Genomic DNA, 17096 nt, shown 5'->3' with positions numbered 1-17096 from the left:
ATTTGATTCACGTTTTTCTTATATTTTATATTCATAACTAAAACATTCTTAATTTTTTGAAACTAATTTTGACGAAATATTATTATCTATGCAATAAACCATAATAATAAAGCACAATAAGATATTTCGTATGCAAATGAAGCGATCAAACATCGACGTTGCAACGAAAACAGACGTAAACCATTAGACTTTCATCATTCTTTGTTTAGATCTACCAACCGACATTCACAGAGAACGCTATAAAAAAATAAACAAACATCAGAAAAATATAAATGATGCGTCTAACCTGAGGCAACGCGGTGCGTGCCTCGGGGCCCCGCTCCTGTGTTAGCGCGGTTATAAATTATCTTATACTCCACGTCTCTTATAATTTTTCTACAGATATATTATCCAATCGCAATCTCAGTTCGTATCCATAACGACAACTCGTAATTTGTGCAATTTTTTTTATCATGAATCATATATTGAAATTACTTTTTTTAATATATTAAATTGCGAGCACGAGAATATTTTTATACAATTGAAAGCAAAATATTTGTGGAAACAGTAAATAAGGTGTAATTATAGCGGTATGAGAACAACAAAAAGATTACATCAACCCCATTAGCAATGAACGTTCGCTCCGATTCCAAGCTAAGCAAAAACACATTAATTAATGGATGACATATTGTGATAAATTGGAACCGATTTAATAATTTGGGTTCCATAATAAGAAATACATACGTACAATTATAAAAATAAAACTCGACAATCTACTTATAATAAATAATTTCAGTTAAAAATAATACTGACTCATTTCGGAGCCCACTTATGATGAATACTCTTATCGACTAAGGAAAGCGGTGAGTGGTAACTGCAATGTGGGTATTTGTGTTCGTTTATAAAACACATGGTATTACCAAAATATAAACAGTGTCTGAAAGGCTGTTAAGAATATAACCATAGTTATGATTTATTTTATACTGATACATGAGTTATAGATGATTTTTCGAATAAAACTGAAACATATTTCATACAGAATTCTTTGTTCTACATTTCCATCAAAATATAATTAAACATAAAAGAAGCTCGTTGATGACTAACTTTTCATTCACATATTTATTGACACCATTGGATTAACCGCTCTTCTATTTTAAGATAAAACTTCTAACCACAGACGAATTAAAAACATCGCAAAAATAGCATCAAAGTCGAATCGACCGCTGGAAAGATAACTACATTTAACCTACTTACAGTTCACGCATTCAGCCTGATGTAGCCTATAAAACTCACTTGAGATCTTTTGTGTGACGACATCAAAACACATAATATTGCCGAGATGAGCTTATATTTCGATAGCAAATGATCTCTTATTTTAAGATGAAAGTATTTACAAACATAAAACAAATTGTTTACGCTTTTAGAAGTTGATCATTGTATACCTCCTCCTGGCTCGAATTTTATAATCTAACTCAATGACTAATTCCGACATATTTCAGACTAGTTGTGGTTTCAAGTTCTTTTTGTTTTAGATTGATGATTTATAATTTGTAATCTATAATATTAACAGGTTTTATAGCGCAAAAAGAATTTTTAAATCGAACCGATAGAACCTGATTGACGGGTTCTAATAAAAAAAAACTCTTAACCCTTATACTACAGACTAAATTTTACGAACCAGCAATACACAAAATAGCTATTGTACACATACTATGAGTATACCATATCTACATATTTACACGCAATGAGAAGCAAAACATTATGTCGCTAGCTGCACCGCGGAATTTAAGTTGAAATCATTCTATAATAACGAGCAATAATTCATTTTTATTTCTCTTTCTAGTATCCTTCTTCGTCTTTGGCACACTTACCGTATACAAAGATTTATATATCATAGAGATGGCAGCAAAGTGCATTAATAAATTTTGGTACAAACTAGTAATGTTTATCACAACACACACACCTAAATCAAATATTAAAAACTTGTTTTTGATACAGTATCAGATCTAAGTTGTAAAGTAAGGCTTATGTTATCCATATTTCTTTTTTATTTAATCGGTTATAGCTTTTTATTATTACTACTACTTATTAATGTTCGTTATTTTTTGAAAAATGAATCGTCGAATAATTATAGATTTATCAATGTAGTTATTGTAATTATGTTTGTGAATGAGCCCTTTATAAGTAAATTACTATTATGTTCATTTTTTTATTTCCATTGTATTTATACTTAATAATACACATAACACGCTATGTGAAAATTTCTGTAATAAAAAAGGTAATGATTGTCTAAATGTTACCGAATGAGTTCAATTAAATTATTATCTACCTACTTAAAATTTGAAGCTGCATTACGTGCAAAATATGTACAAACTTAAAAATCTCAGTTTCGGAAAATAATTAAGTACATCGAGTTAAAAGATTTTATTCAACTCTGTCGACCGCAAGGAAATCTTTTCCATTGTAAAACACTATATCCACTTAACAGTAATGCAGACATGTTTATAGTAGAGAGAAAGTCCGAGAGTGGAATTGTGGAAAAATAAAACTTACATTTTCTTCATTTCTTAAAAGTATCGTAATGAACCACCTCTGTGTAATATATTTTAAGTCAATGGATCTTATCGTATCGGATCTCGCTTCATTTAGATACACATTAAATTGTAGAGACAGTAGATAAGCCGTGTGTCGCGTATTGATGCGCCGGCACCGCGTCCACTTTAAAACGATATGTTTTTAATTGAATGACTGATACACCTTCCTATCACCACGTTAAGATTTCGTCGATATATTCTCTAATCTAACGAGATGCCACAGAATAAAAGGTGGCATATCTCCTCTATATGCACGAGTACGGCAGTTATTTCTCTCTTTAATCGAGCTGTCCTCATAAACAAATTGATTTTATGTTATTTTTTTTTTAATTTAGTGAAATATTTAGTGTCAATAAATAAAATAACGTTTATTGAGACCATTTATTATTATTAGTGATGGAAACGACAGGTATCTCGAGGAGTTTCTTAATCATGTTATTTTTATATATAAACTACACAATTATTTATAGTTTTATACTATAAACTACGTGATAACTGAAAATAGAAGTTATTTTTATCCATCCTTAATAAGCTTCCTGGTTTTATGGTACAAAAGCTTATAACCAGGAAGTACTAATTAAATTTTACGAGCAAACTTAAAAAACTACGTAATATATGTTTTTTTAATAATGCGGACAAGCTTACAACTTATATTTTGGTTTTATGCAATATGAAAGACTCATTGTCTTTCAATAGTGGCATAACGATTAAAATAGCGACCCTGCCATTGTAACCAGCTTTACAAATGTGCGACGTAAAATCTCATTAAAGTCTATTCATAAATCTTTCGTGTTATTTCAAATAATCATTTAGTTCCAGAAACACAATAAAAATATTTGTCGAACACGCCTCCCGGCTTTCCGGATATCTAACGAATAAAAAGCGTTCTGTATTTTAATCCGACATAAATCTCTTGGTGTACAGTAGTTTTGCCGGTGTAATGAAAAAATGTGAACCATCTGTTGCACCCTTCATTACGTCCAAGCACGATGAATGGGCACGAATATAGCTGCATCAACTTTTTAATGTAATTGAAATTTTGAGGACCCCAATTTTTTATTTAAAGTTCTCTCTCTATAACTGTAGCTAAATGCCAAAATAATATTCGATGCATTCGATGCAGCACGCGCCACATGATTAATTTTTTGTAACATTTTGGTGACAGATTTTTCACCAATTTGTAATTTATGTATTACATAGCTTCGAGTTAATCGAGACTCAAGACTATTTTCTGCTAACTTTGCAAGATGACCGTTATAAAACATTAAAACTACTATTCAAAACAATTATGGCCCTCTACTTATAGACTTGCGTAGATCTGATAAGCTAGCGTTGTTTTATTCTCAACTAGCGACCCGCTCCGGCTTCGCACGGGTATAAAATATAATTATAGCCTAAGTCATTCACTGAAAAAATGATTAAAATCGATCCAGTAGTTTTGATTTATTCACTACTGCCCGTGGCCCGCACGCGTTAACTTAGAGTAAAAGCCGGCCGGAACCTCCGCAAACGCTACGTACCGCGATTTTTAAATCTGTAATATCTTCGAAAATATTCATTTAAATCATTTGCTGTAAAGGGCCATATAGATCTATATTAAATAAAAAATATATTTAAGGTATTTAATTGGATAAGGATTAATGCTGTATTGGTTAAAATCGCTTCGAAAATTAGCCATTATTTGTCGTAAAAAGTAAATGACAAAAAAATGTTATTGTGGCATATCCATAAGAGATAGGTATATACCATCGCGGAGTTTTCTGTAGACCTTTTCAATGTGTACAATACTTAGTACATTATTTTGATAAATCTCGTAGGGTTCAGCCTGCGTTTGCAATTTAAGCGAAAAAAAAAATAATTATTTACGACATAACATTAGAAAACTCAAAAATAACAGTATTTCTTCACTATTTAATGGATGTTATTATACATATAAACCTTCCTCTTGAATCAATCTATCTATTAAAAAGAACCGCATCAAAATCCGTTGCGTAGTTTTAAAGATTTAAGCGTACATACATGTGCAGGGACAGAGAAAGCGACTTTGTTTTATACTATGTAGTGATAGCAAAGCTAATTGTGTAAGTAATTGCGGATACATTTTTTGAATGTTAAGTGTCTATAAACTCTATTTAAGCACTAAATGTATTGAGTTAAACTTTTGAGCACATTTGACGATTCGAATAATTTTAATCTTTAATTTGTGTTTACATACATACATACATACATATACTCACGCCTTTGTGTCTACAATTTCCAAAAAATAAATTCTCATCATAATTTGGTAAATGCAACAGCAAACTTGAATATATCAAATTTAATAAGAAGATTATTAAATTTGATTACGGTAATTTACGACTACAAGCATTGTATGTGAATGTTTTTAAGTTTTTCTATTAAATTTGCAGTTGGCAGAGATAGATTTGTTCTTGTCCACACTTCTTAAAATAGGGCAAACAAGACCTCGACCCTCCGTGAATGTGGATCATATTTACACTAGAAAAGGACGCTATTATGATGTGTCTCATATAATGGAAAGAGATAGGGTGACGCACACGGAGCGGGAGATTTATCACGTGACTAATACCGAGTCAGTGCGACGGCGCGACTCTATCCCTCGGGACTCTATCAAACGAGTTTGCTCCCCCATCGCGCGATGCAATCTATGCTGAATCGTATTACAATAAATTGTATTAACTCGAAAAATACTACAGATAGCAAACATCGTCCATCTGCACACAATCGTCTCGTGCATCGTTCAGACGTATCCGACGACCCTCTATTTCCTCAGTGCCGCTCTATGACGAAAATTTATATATTTTACGAGGGATCATTGCGAAAAGACACATCTTACAACATTGCCATGTATCATTTTTGTGGGCGGAAATTACGTCATCTGCGATCCTATATGTAGCTCAAATGTATTATTAGTGTTTATTGGCTGGAACGATTCATTTTCTTTGAACGTAATATATGGAGTTCATAACTAATGTTTGTTACAAAAGATCATTAGTATATGTTAAAATATATAATTGGTTTAGAGGACAAATTTCGATCGACTGTTAAAATGGTATGCACGCAATAATAACAATAAACTTATCTTACTTTAACAGAACGGGATTTAAAAATCAATACGACTTACCATTTGAGTCATGAATATAAATTACTAATTTATCCATAGATCGATGTGGCGATAAAACTTATTGTAGTTAAGTATCGACCCTCAACCCAGTTAGAGTAAATTGTCCAATTCAGAACCCAAACAGCCAAATGGCGTCAACGCATCGAGATGCTTATCATTTGAATCGATGAGATAAATTGTGCGTCAAGGAATGATGATAATATAATTATTTTGATAAATTCTACTTAATCACATTGTACAAAATACTATTAACAAAATTATAGACGTTGGCTTATATAGTGAATGCTTTACTAATACAAAAAAAAATGTCTTAATGTCCATTCATTTGTAATTGTGTATTATATATTCGTAATTTGTGTAGGTATTGCATTTACTATTTATATTGTATATCGATAACAAAAATATGTATGCTAGTTAATTAGTGTGATTCTGCCTTTTCTGAGCGTCAATTAAACCGTACGAAGATTGACACATGGCTTTTATTTAAGGCAGTGTAACCATATCCCAGCTTGCGTGCACGTTCCAAAACAAAATAAACATTGCATCTTTAATGGGGCAGCAAATCCTGATTCAACAATTCCGGTCGCTTGCGAGCTTTATATAAAAGTAATAAATATATGCAATCAATTCTCTTCAGAACACTACGTTTTTCTTAGTACAAGTTACAACCATTAATAAATAACATGGAAATGGTTAAAGTAAATTAATTATATATTTAAAATGCTTGGACTTCGTGAACGCTTGAATTACTTTTAAGATTTTTAAGTACAAAAACGCAATCTACGTGCTTTTAAACCCGTGCTCCTTTTTATCTAAAGGCGTAAATAATTGTCTTATTAAATTGCTTAACAGTATTTTTGATCGTTAGTAACAGTTAAACAATAAACAGACAACAACAAACCCGGTATCAAGAAATAGTTGGGTGTAAATGAACCACCTACGTGCTTTGGAGCCGCCCGATCCAGTGCAACGGAACCAATTGCTTCGTCACACTGCCACGAAATGCGCCTTAGACTTGCTTCGGTTAATTAAAACTCAACGGGACGGCACGACACTTACACAGCTCATAGATGCATCACTTGAATGTCACATTCTCTAGTGACGTTCTTATTGTATCACATTTCGTAATAACACTCACAATAAGATCATTGGTCAAATAACATTCCAATTTAACTTATGAATGTTATTGATTTGACCATTAGACACATGTGATTGAGGCTGAAATTTGTATTTAGAGAGACTACTATAAACCAGATTTATGATACAACTAGCAGTTACCCGCGGCTTCGCTAGTAGAAATTGATAATATTTAAAAATAGGGGAAAAGTAGTGTGTAATCATTACATAATATGTGGTCTCGGTCTCGGTCGGGTCTTCCCAGCGTGGTAACTATGGGCATAACACATGAGTTCGCGCTATAATGTCTGACGCGAACTTGGGGAGACCTATGTCCTTTCAAACTTATAACACAAAAAATGACCAACGTTTACAAACTTTGACAACTTTGATCCGGCCCTATCGAAAAAAACGTTCTTAGTGGAACTTTACTAACGATAAACTACATCTTAGTCAAATTTCAGTAGTTTCAGCATAAAAAATTAAGGACTTTTATAAAATCTTTCGGAGCTCTTAAACCTTCTTAATGCGGCTCTGTACAAAAGTCGTTCTAAGTAGGCTTCTTTTAACTATTAACAATCTCTCTGCCAAGTGTTAAGATTGTAGCACAAAAAATATTGTATTTTATAAAAATTGTCGAAGGCCCGTAGACTTCTTTAATGTGGCCTAATATAACAACTTATAACTTCAACTAATATTACCTATCTCTCTACCAAGTTTCAAGCTTGTAGCACAAACAATTAGGAACTTTTATAAAGTATTTCGAGAGCTTTTGGTCCTTCTTAATATGCCCCTGTAGCAAAATTAGTAGACGTTTATTAACTATGAACTATCTTCCTGGCAAATTTCAAGTTTGTAGCATATAAAATGAACCACTTTCGTACAAACTTATAAGAGCCCTTAGATCTCTTTAATCTGGCCCTATCAAAAAATCCGTTCTTAGAGGAGGCCTACTAACTATAAACTCTCTCCCGGCAAATTTTCATCTTTATGCGTCTAGCAGTTTTGAGATTTCATGACAAAGCAGTGGCCTAACGATTTTATATATATGTAGATATACCTCAAAAAATTTTATTGTTTGATTTTGTTTCAGCGCTATCGTCAATTAAAACTAATATAGACAATTCTAATTGTATTCTGGTACAAGATGTAAAAGCAGTCACACATTCACATGGAATTCGAGATGCTTTATCGACTTCTTCACCTTCAGATGGTAAGTCTTTTGTTCAAAATATTTGGAGTTGACACACCCACACTTTTTGTTTGGTAATTATGGCGCAAAGTATTAATAAAATTACATTTCAGAATCTATATCAACATCATCACTTGGTGGTTGGTCGACTACTGCTGAAGCGGCACTGGAGTCGGCAATAATACCTCAACAAGCACAGCAAGCTGCACCACCACCCTGGTCTCCAGCGTTAGAAGTGAGAGAGTTTGATGAACTTCACAGCGCTACAATACCAGCTTATCAATTCTGGAGTTCTGAATTTCGCAACAAACAACCTGCCTTTGTTAGTCTTAATTTTACTGTTCCGTGGGGCGCTAATTTCGCTGTATACGGAAGAAGGAATGTTGCACCAAGTGTTACACAATATGACTTCGTAGAATTTATTCGCGGTGGCAGGGTTGATCATAGACTTAGAAAGAGAAGAAGCCCGCACAAACATGAACCAACTTTTGTAGACTTCAATGTGTTATTAAGTACTATTAGCCCATTCCAAAGATGGAACCATACGATAACCAAAAGATCTACAGACATGAGAGTCAATGTAAGCATACTTCAATATCTTGACACGGGAAGATGGTTTATTTCTATATATAATGACGAACTACAACCGCACCATGTTGAAATGATCGTTTCTGAAGCCGAAGGCGTGACAAACTCTTGCCCTGACGATTGCTCTGGACACGGATCTTGTTATCTTGGAAAATGCGAATGTATGGATGGTTTTGAAGGACATGACTGTTCAAAGAGTGAGTTAAAATTAATATTTATTTATTTACCAAAACACATTATACCACCGACGAAAAAATATAACCATTTAACGTTTTTTTTTTTTTTTTCAATTTTAGGCGTGTGTCCTGTTCTATGCTCTGGTCATGGTGCTTATGCGGGTGGTGTATGTCACTGCTCTGAAGGTTGGAAAGGAGCTGAATGCGACATACCAGCGCACGATTGTGAACCAGCTGATTGTTCTGGCCGAGGTCAATGCATAGCTGGACAATGTAATTGCAAAGCTGGCTGGAAGGGGGCCAAATGTGATGAAGGTCATATGAAAACTATTACTATTATTACTTACCTATTAATCCCTTTCCAAATAACTAATAATATTAATGTATTTAACAACAGAGGATTGCCTCGATCCAACATGTGGTGGTCATGGTTCCTGTGTCCGTGGCCGGTGCGTTTGCCGCGCTGGCTGGCGTGGTGCAGCCTGTACTGAACGTGACGCACGTGTACAAAGATGCTTACCTGCTTGCTCTCAAAGGGGTGTATACGATTTGGATGCGGGAAGATGTGTTTGTGATCCATTATACACGGGAGACGACTGTTCTCAAGGTAAAAGAGTAATTAAAAACGGTAAAAAAGGTATTTAAGTAAAGTAGTTTGCAAAAAAGGTTAAAAAAAGTAATGAATTAATTAAAAACGCATGAATAAATATATTATAAAATTATATTTGTAAAATTAAAAATATTCTTACAGTGGTATGTTCGTTGGATTGTGGCCCCCACGGAGTTTGTGCGGAGGGAGTTTGTCGTTGCGATGATGGTTGGACCGGTTCATTGTGTGATCAACGACCATGTGATAGTCGCTGTCATGAACATGGTCAGTGCAAAAATGGTACTTGCGTATGTACACAGGGATGGAATGGGCGACACTGCACTTTACGTAAGTTACGTTGACTTTTTTGTAGAGCAAAACTAACAATAAATCTGAAAATTTAGAAGTTTATTTGAATAATATTTATATAATAACTCGTGATTATAATATTTAGCTGGTTGTCCGAATGGCTGCTCGCGCCACGGCCAATGTTTGCTGGAAGATGGCATCTATCGATGCTCCTGCGCTGACGGCTGGGCTGGTACGGATTGCTCTATTGCACTTGAATTATCATGCAGTGATAATGAGGATAACGATGAAGGTAAAATTTATGTGTTAATATTTACTTCATACCTTCAAGGTCTTTAAAAAATTGTCCCAAATTTAAATTGATTGGTCATTTGACATTGGACACTACCGTTTTGAAGATGGCATGACGGACTGCTCGGACTCTGAATGCTGCAGTCGACCAGAGTGTGCCGAACATATAATGTGTTTGGCTTCCAACGATCCTGTTGAAGTACTGCTTCGTAAGCAACCACCATCTGTCACCGCATCTTTCTACCAACGCGTTAAGTTCCTAATTGAAGAAAACTCTGTCCAGAGTTATGCGCACATGGATGAATATTCAGAAAGGTAAGTAATCCACTTTTGTATAATGACTGGGTAACACCATATCACTTCATTCGTGAAAGATATCGAAACTCATTAAATGCAATCGTAATACAAAAAGCGATATCTTTTACTCGACGACGGCTTAGGATTGACCTATCGGTTTTGCACAGTTATAAATTGATAAATTGCACTTTAACAATATAAGTAGATCCGTATTATCATCTCCATACTTTGTAAATCCGTAATAAACAAAAACTATAATGACATTATGTATTTAGGAACTAGCACCTTTACCAATATAAATCCCATTCATCTTCCTAAACCTCTCCATGGATTTGGTGTGGTTAATTTTTATTTTATAAAAATAATTTTACTACATTACTGTTTATTTTTATGTGATGGAAGTGTTTTGATTTTCCTAATTTTTACTTTGAAACAAAAGCAAATTTATTAATTTATTATTTGCAATCCCGGCATGGTTAAAATGTTTCATATAACTTAATGTTTTTATTTATTAATATTTTTTTAATATTTATTTTTTTCACACCAGATCCGATGTGTTGTGTATTGTCTAATGTTTATCCTTTGTGTGTGTCTAACCCTACCTGTTTGTCTAATTAAACTAAAAGCGTCTACTAATCTGATTAAAGTAATATAATTATACAAAATGTAATCTCCTGATTGCTCAAAGCATTCGAACAGTTTTGTTTGTCTTTCGTTGAATACATAAAACTAATCGAAGTAACAGTCTTCTATGGCTCAAATTATGATAGATTCTATTCAAGAATAACTTCAATTATGAAGTTTTGTGCAACAAATAGTTTTGGGTCGATTAAATTCTTACGTTTCTTTCATGATCTGAGTCTAGCGAACCTAATAAATAAATAAAAAATATTTCGAAATTTTGCAATATTATATACAATACAGTATATTTAATGAAAATAGCTTAATACTATTAAATAACATACATCACGGTTCATTTAAAAATATAATATGATATCTGACAATATCAGAATAAGACAAAGCAAAGCTGAATAAAAAAGTAGACAACCCACCTCGCTTTATATGCAAAAGCGCCTTAAAAGTTTGTTTGCATTAAAACACGAGCCGCTTAACTATTTTATTTGTGTTAAAAAGTCTGGAAGGGTTATATTGCGTTCTGGCATTTGTTTCGTTGAGCCTAAATAAATATAACACTTTAATACCTTTGCGCGCTCACCATCTAGCATGTACTTTTACTCGTGCTATCGTTCGTAATATAGTGTAAAAAATATCTTGGTGCAACCTACGATTGGTTTTTTATTCGATATTACAATGTCAAATCTATTAATGTCAAATTTACAAATAGTGGTGGTGTTGTTCTAATGCAAACGGGCTTTATTTATTAACCAGTACCAATATATGGGAACGATTTGAAACGTAAATTAAAGCAAGTGTTAAAACGCAAGGTAACCAGCGTAGACGAGCGCAATCGGCCGCGCCGGTTGCAAATCGGGGTGGGGTTGCACTGAGGGATGTAGGTATCTGTGTAGTAATCTGTCCTGTCTTTCTGTGTCCCTGTGCCGCCGTGTGTCCGCCACTCCTAGCGAGTTCTGGAATTCCTTTACACCATGGTAAGTGTCAGTCAGCCCGCCCTCGCCCCTCAGTGTTCAGTATCTGTTAACCTATTCCCTTTTGTTGCGATTCCTGCATATGTATGTAATGCCAACGCCCGCCGCTTGCCTTCTAACTGGCATGCGAACGGCGACACTAACGCTTTTCACTTTTCGTTTAATCCTTTGTCTGTATTCGTTTCATTCTCTATGTGTATGTAACATCTGTATGTCTGTCTTTAATGTTCTATGTGGTTGCGACAAAGTCCTTGGATGCCCTGCTGTAAATTATGAGACCGAACAAATCCGTTTTATTTCAAGCAGTATTTGTCGCAACCGCAATAGTATTTTTGTAATATTTGTTCTCGTCTACTGTGCTTATATTATAGCTCACATATACTATGATATACTTTTGTTATACAATATAAAATCTTAGGAAAATCATTTACGCTTTCACGCAAAACGTTAAAACACATTTCGTTAGGGTTAGGACTGTAATATATACAAACCGAAACGCGAAATATATGTCATCAATCGAGCAAATTTCAGCGAACACGCAAAATTAGCTTCGAATAAACTTACCCTTTTATGTGTTCCTTACCCTTTGTCTGCGTCTATCATCTGTTAACCAACCCCTCACCCTATGCCCAGCTCTTTATGTGTTTAGATCCTAAACCTATACTAATCGAAACACGATTTTTTAAAATACTTCGAGTACTCCACAGCCGAGATGATAGCAACTTCGTCGACACTGTACATTACTACCATTGCTTCCATTAACCGGTCGTAAAATTACATTTTAGATCAACGGACAATAAAATTGGTGCAACGACCTTTTGCGACTGTCAAAATTATTAATCTTATAGTGTATGTCTATGTGTGTTATACTTATTTTTTCCAGAGTGTAATTTACAACATTTACATTGAAAACTATTTACGAAAAATCACTCTTTTTATTATTCTAGTTAAAGCGGTTATTACCGCTTAGTCTAGTTGTTTTAAGACTATATTACTATGAAAGGTTCTTCATTCAAGTAATTTATTTTACTATATAGTATTAATTTTAAAAACATACAAAAAGGAAATGCAATAGGTGGTTTTATAGACAGACCTTAAAATGTAAGTATATTTTTTTTCTATACCATCTTACTGTATTCGTCATTCATTTTTCAATAAAAATATCATTACTGAAATTAAGAATTCGCTGTGCTTTTAATATGGTTACATTTCAGCTATGGAATAAAAATAAATATTTATTTATAATTACTTCAACAAATACGAGTATAAATTATAATGTTTAGTAACATCTTGTGAGAAACCTACTAAATTGGATGAATATATTAAAAGACTATCAGTATAAAACTACAAACCTTTTCGGTGTACGAGCTACGCGTGTATCTCGCTTATTAATGCTATATGTTAAAGCTGCTAGTATATTTGGCGTTAAATGATGACTGTTTTATATAATTATGAATAATTAGTAAAAATATTTATTTTTTGGTATTTTCATTACTTTAACACTTTGGAAAAAAATATAAAAATTTTGTAATTTAAAACCTAATTTGCACCAATTTTCTTGTCAAGAGATGGTATTTAACGTAAAAACTAAGTTAAAAAATCCTGTTGTATCAAAAATATTGACTATTGTTTGTGTGGCAGCTGTTACATGCATACTACCTACATACCTATCTAGACAGACTTCCGTTTACATAACTATAGACACATTTAAAAACAATCATTAACATGGATGTAAATGGAAGTTTCAACTAGATATTTAGCTAATCCTGAAAAGAGAATGTGCAATGCTAATACTTCTTATTTTATTTTTTCAATTTTTATTTTCATACTTCACTTTCACAGATTTGATTGCAAGTTATAAAAAGCGCATTAGCACGATAGCCTCAACCGATATTATTGAGGAGACGCAAACGACGATATGATTCACATTAAAACCGTTAAAACATCACTTTATATAGTATTTTAAATAAAATATGTCTAACGTTGATAAAATGATCAAAACAAAAAAAAAATGTACAATTTAAAATAAAGTTCATACAATTATTACGTACTACACCAAAACCTAATGCCTAATGAATAGTTATTATACAGTAGAAATTTTATAAGTAAAGACTTAAGTACATTCTTTTCTTAAAAGCCCTTCTAAATAGTAAATTAACGACTACTAATTTATTTTTTGGCTGAATATAATAAATGTACAAAAAAATTGCTTTTATTTATCTTTATGCTGGAAACTTAAAATTCACTTTCTTATAATCTAAAAATAAAAATATTTTAAATTGAAACATTTATTTTTAACGACTTTTACGACGATTAACGATAAGTTAAAAAAAAAAAAAAACGAAGATTGGTAACGTTGAAATCTCTCGAAATGAACCTAGATGCCCAATTAATCTTACTTTTACGTGTTGAAACTCTTTAGATATACGGTCTTTCAACTCGTTTAATTGCTCAAACGATCGATGTAAACTGTAAAGATACTTTTATTCTAGTAAAAGTAAATTTTAATTATTTTAAACGCGTTATTTTGTTAAAGTCGAGAATGTAATTTAACTATGATTTTATAATATTTTTAAAACTTAATAAAATGATTGCATGTATAGTATTTAATTCGTATAAGTCTTAAATATATCTAATCATAAAGATCATGTTTCATTTTTGAAAGAATTAAAAATAAACTTTGATTAATAAAACAAATAACAATAAAACGAATTGTTAAGCCACATTTACACGGTTAACGGTAATTAAGCATGTAACGTGTGAATCATATCGCCGTCTGCGCTGTGCTCTGCCGACACGAACTGATAAGCGGTGTGATGTGCAGCCGAGTGTCGGTGATGCGGGGGCAGGTTGTCTCGCCGCAAGGGCTCGGCATCATCGGTATCAGGGTGTCCGTTGATCGTGAGGCGCGATTTGGGTTCACGCTCACTCGGCAAGGTGGATGGTGAGTATTATTTGGTAAAAGTAAATTTATTTTGTTAACTAACTTATTTTATTAATTAAATTTTGTTACGTTAATAATATTTTATATAAATTTGAGATTTATTAAACTTATTAAGTTCGGTTGTTAAATAATGGTTTCAGTAATTTATCCTTAACAAGAAACTGTTTCAATTTTTTTTCTAAATACGTAATAACGATGTAAACAATTGTTTAATATAAATTAAGTCAATTTTATAATTTATTCAATACAGAGAAACAACGATTTTATTATTGCTAAAAGTAAAAAATATAATTAACGTAAAGGTTGTTATAATTAACAACTTATAAATAACAACCTAAATATATTGTAGATCTCAATTTTTTTTTAAATTGACTAAATTTAACTCGAATTATTTAAAAATAAAATAAATTATTCCTTTTGCGAATTAATTGCACGTAAGTCATTCAACCCTAAATGTTCAAAAGAAGACAAGTCTGACGTCGCCAGGTGGTAGAACACGTGCCGTCGTAAACTACAAAGCACTTATACGTTATACTACATACATTAAAAACAATGAAAGTGCAGCTTGCACTGAACCCGTTAACCTTCTCCCTTTACACGCAAATACGGCATTAAGTACCTACTTTGCGTAAATATTATCACGACGTCACTAAACAATTGTAAATGTTATAATTATAGCAAGAAACATGCATGGCGTTAATATAAATTTTATTTTTAAATTCTTGTATATCTTAAAATTAACTTATATTTTACACACAGAGTACAAAATACTACTATATACTATATAGTACTAACATGGAGTAAAAGTAAATACTTGTACTCGTCACTTACTTGTACTCGTCAAGTATATCGTTCGACAATTTTACCAACAAAAACAAAATTGACACTTTATTTAACAATTCTACTTCAAGTACAATATGTAGTGCGATGAAAAATATGTAGAAATTATATAAAATAAGGAATTAAAATTTGTATATATTGAGAATTTAGCTAAACGGAGCTTATTTATGCGGATTTGTCATCATCGAAATCGATCGATCCTAAATACGTACATCCTATAAAACAGAAACTAGCCAAGTTCTGTACAATACTTTGAAAGTTTCTTCGGAAAGTTATTTAACAGATATTGAAATTGAATTGACTGTTTGATGGTTTTTCATCAGTATCTCGACAGAGTCTTACTCCAAAATCTGTATTAAATCAAATAAAATTGACATAGCTTAAGTTAAAACTTAGAGCTAGGACACTGGATACTCTTTATCTGCAAACTCAGCACGCATTCCTTGCCAGATCAATTGCGGGTATATGTAGCTAGTTCAAAAATATGAATGTAGGAAAGTTATTGAATCTACAATCCAATCAACAATTATTTTTCGAATCGCGTGCCGTCAATCGTTTAAAGAAGAACTAACAATCATTACAAATGTTTGATCTAAACAACCGTGTAGAGGTCATTAATTTTCCGTTACGGTCATTATGAATTCCTTACACTTAATCGAATTACATAACACAAACTACAGGGATATTTAACGAAATAACACACGAATAAAATTGATATTTGTTTATCTTTGCTTTTATGAGGCTTAATAAATACATTGTGTACACCGTCCTTTTAAAGTAATTATGCTACAATGACCTCAATTCGTTAAAAGTATTACAATTGTACAAGGGAATATAGTAGCCACTGGCAGTTCATGAATATGGTAATTTCTAATTCCCAAAAAACTTGTGAAAATAAAGTAAGACAAAGCTTTTAACGAATACTTAAGACATCGTACTGTATACTGACGGTTATAATTACTAGATTTAGATAATAATATCAATTACAATACGATACAAACAGTGGAAACAAATAAGTTGAGTAACCTTTTTGAATTTCACTTATTTTTATGTATATTTGTCATGTAATAAATATAAATAACGTTTTCTCTCATTTTTTTACTTTAATATAAAAAAGTCACTATACACTTACATACATCTTTAACTTTACACTTTTAATAAAAATAAATCAAAAATATATTCATAGTTTATGGTACAAAATCCTTACGGACTTGTATATCTTCACAATGTAACTGATTTTATGGCATATATTTTTATATTAGGTACTATTTATTTATTTAAAAAAATATTCTACATACATATGTATATATTTGGATATATCAGTTGTTTTCACCTCACTGTGTAATTATTCAGTTTTTTTTACAATACCCAGTTAATTTTTACTTATTATGTTTCAACGCCATACTACTTTTATAGGATACTGCTATGAAAT

At 32.4% G+C, this 17096-nt stretch overlaps 1 protein-coding gene across 1 annotated transcript in view; it reads left to right on the top strand.

Moving 5' to 3' along the window:
• The window catches only part of LOC123670140 (teneurin-a), a 45091-nt gene that overhangs the window by 15502 nt on the left and 12493 nt on the right, over positions 1 to 17096 (top strand). Inside the window, exons 4-11 of the mRNA XM_045603645.1 lie at positions 7925 to 8044; positions 8137 to 8808; positions 8908 to 9102; positions 9185 to 9394; positions 9539 to 9724; positions 9831 to 9977; positions 10084 to 10291; positions 14705 to 14824. Coding sequence (XP_045459601.1) covers positions 7925 to 8044; positions 8137 to 8808; positions 8908 to 9102; positions 9185 to 9394; positions 9539 to 9724; positions 9831 to 9977; positions 10084 to 10291; positions 14705 to 14824 — 1858 coding nt within the window. The remainder of the gene's footprint in view (positions 1 to 7924; positions 8045 to 8136; positions 8809 to 8907; positions 9103 to 9184; positions 9395 to 9538; positions 9725 to 9830; positions 9978 to 10083; positions 10292 to 14704; positions 14825 to 17096) is intronic.

The sequence above is a fragment of the Melitaea cinxia genome, chromosome 4, assembly GCF_905220565.1.
Source record: "Melitaea cinxia chromosome 4, ilMelCinx1.1, whole genome shotgun sequence".
NCBI classification, from domain to species: Eukaryota; Metazoa; Arthropoda; class Insecta; order Lepidoptera; family Nymphalidae; genus Melitaea; species Melitaea cinxia.
This window is presented reverse-complemented; position numbering and strand designations above follow the sequence as displayed.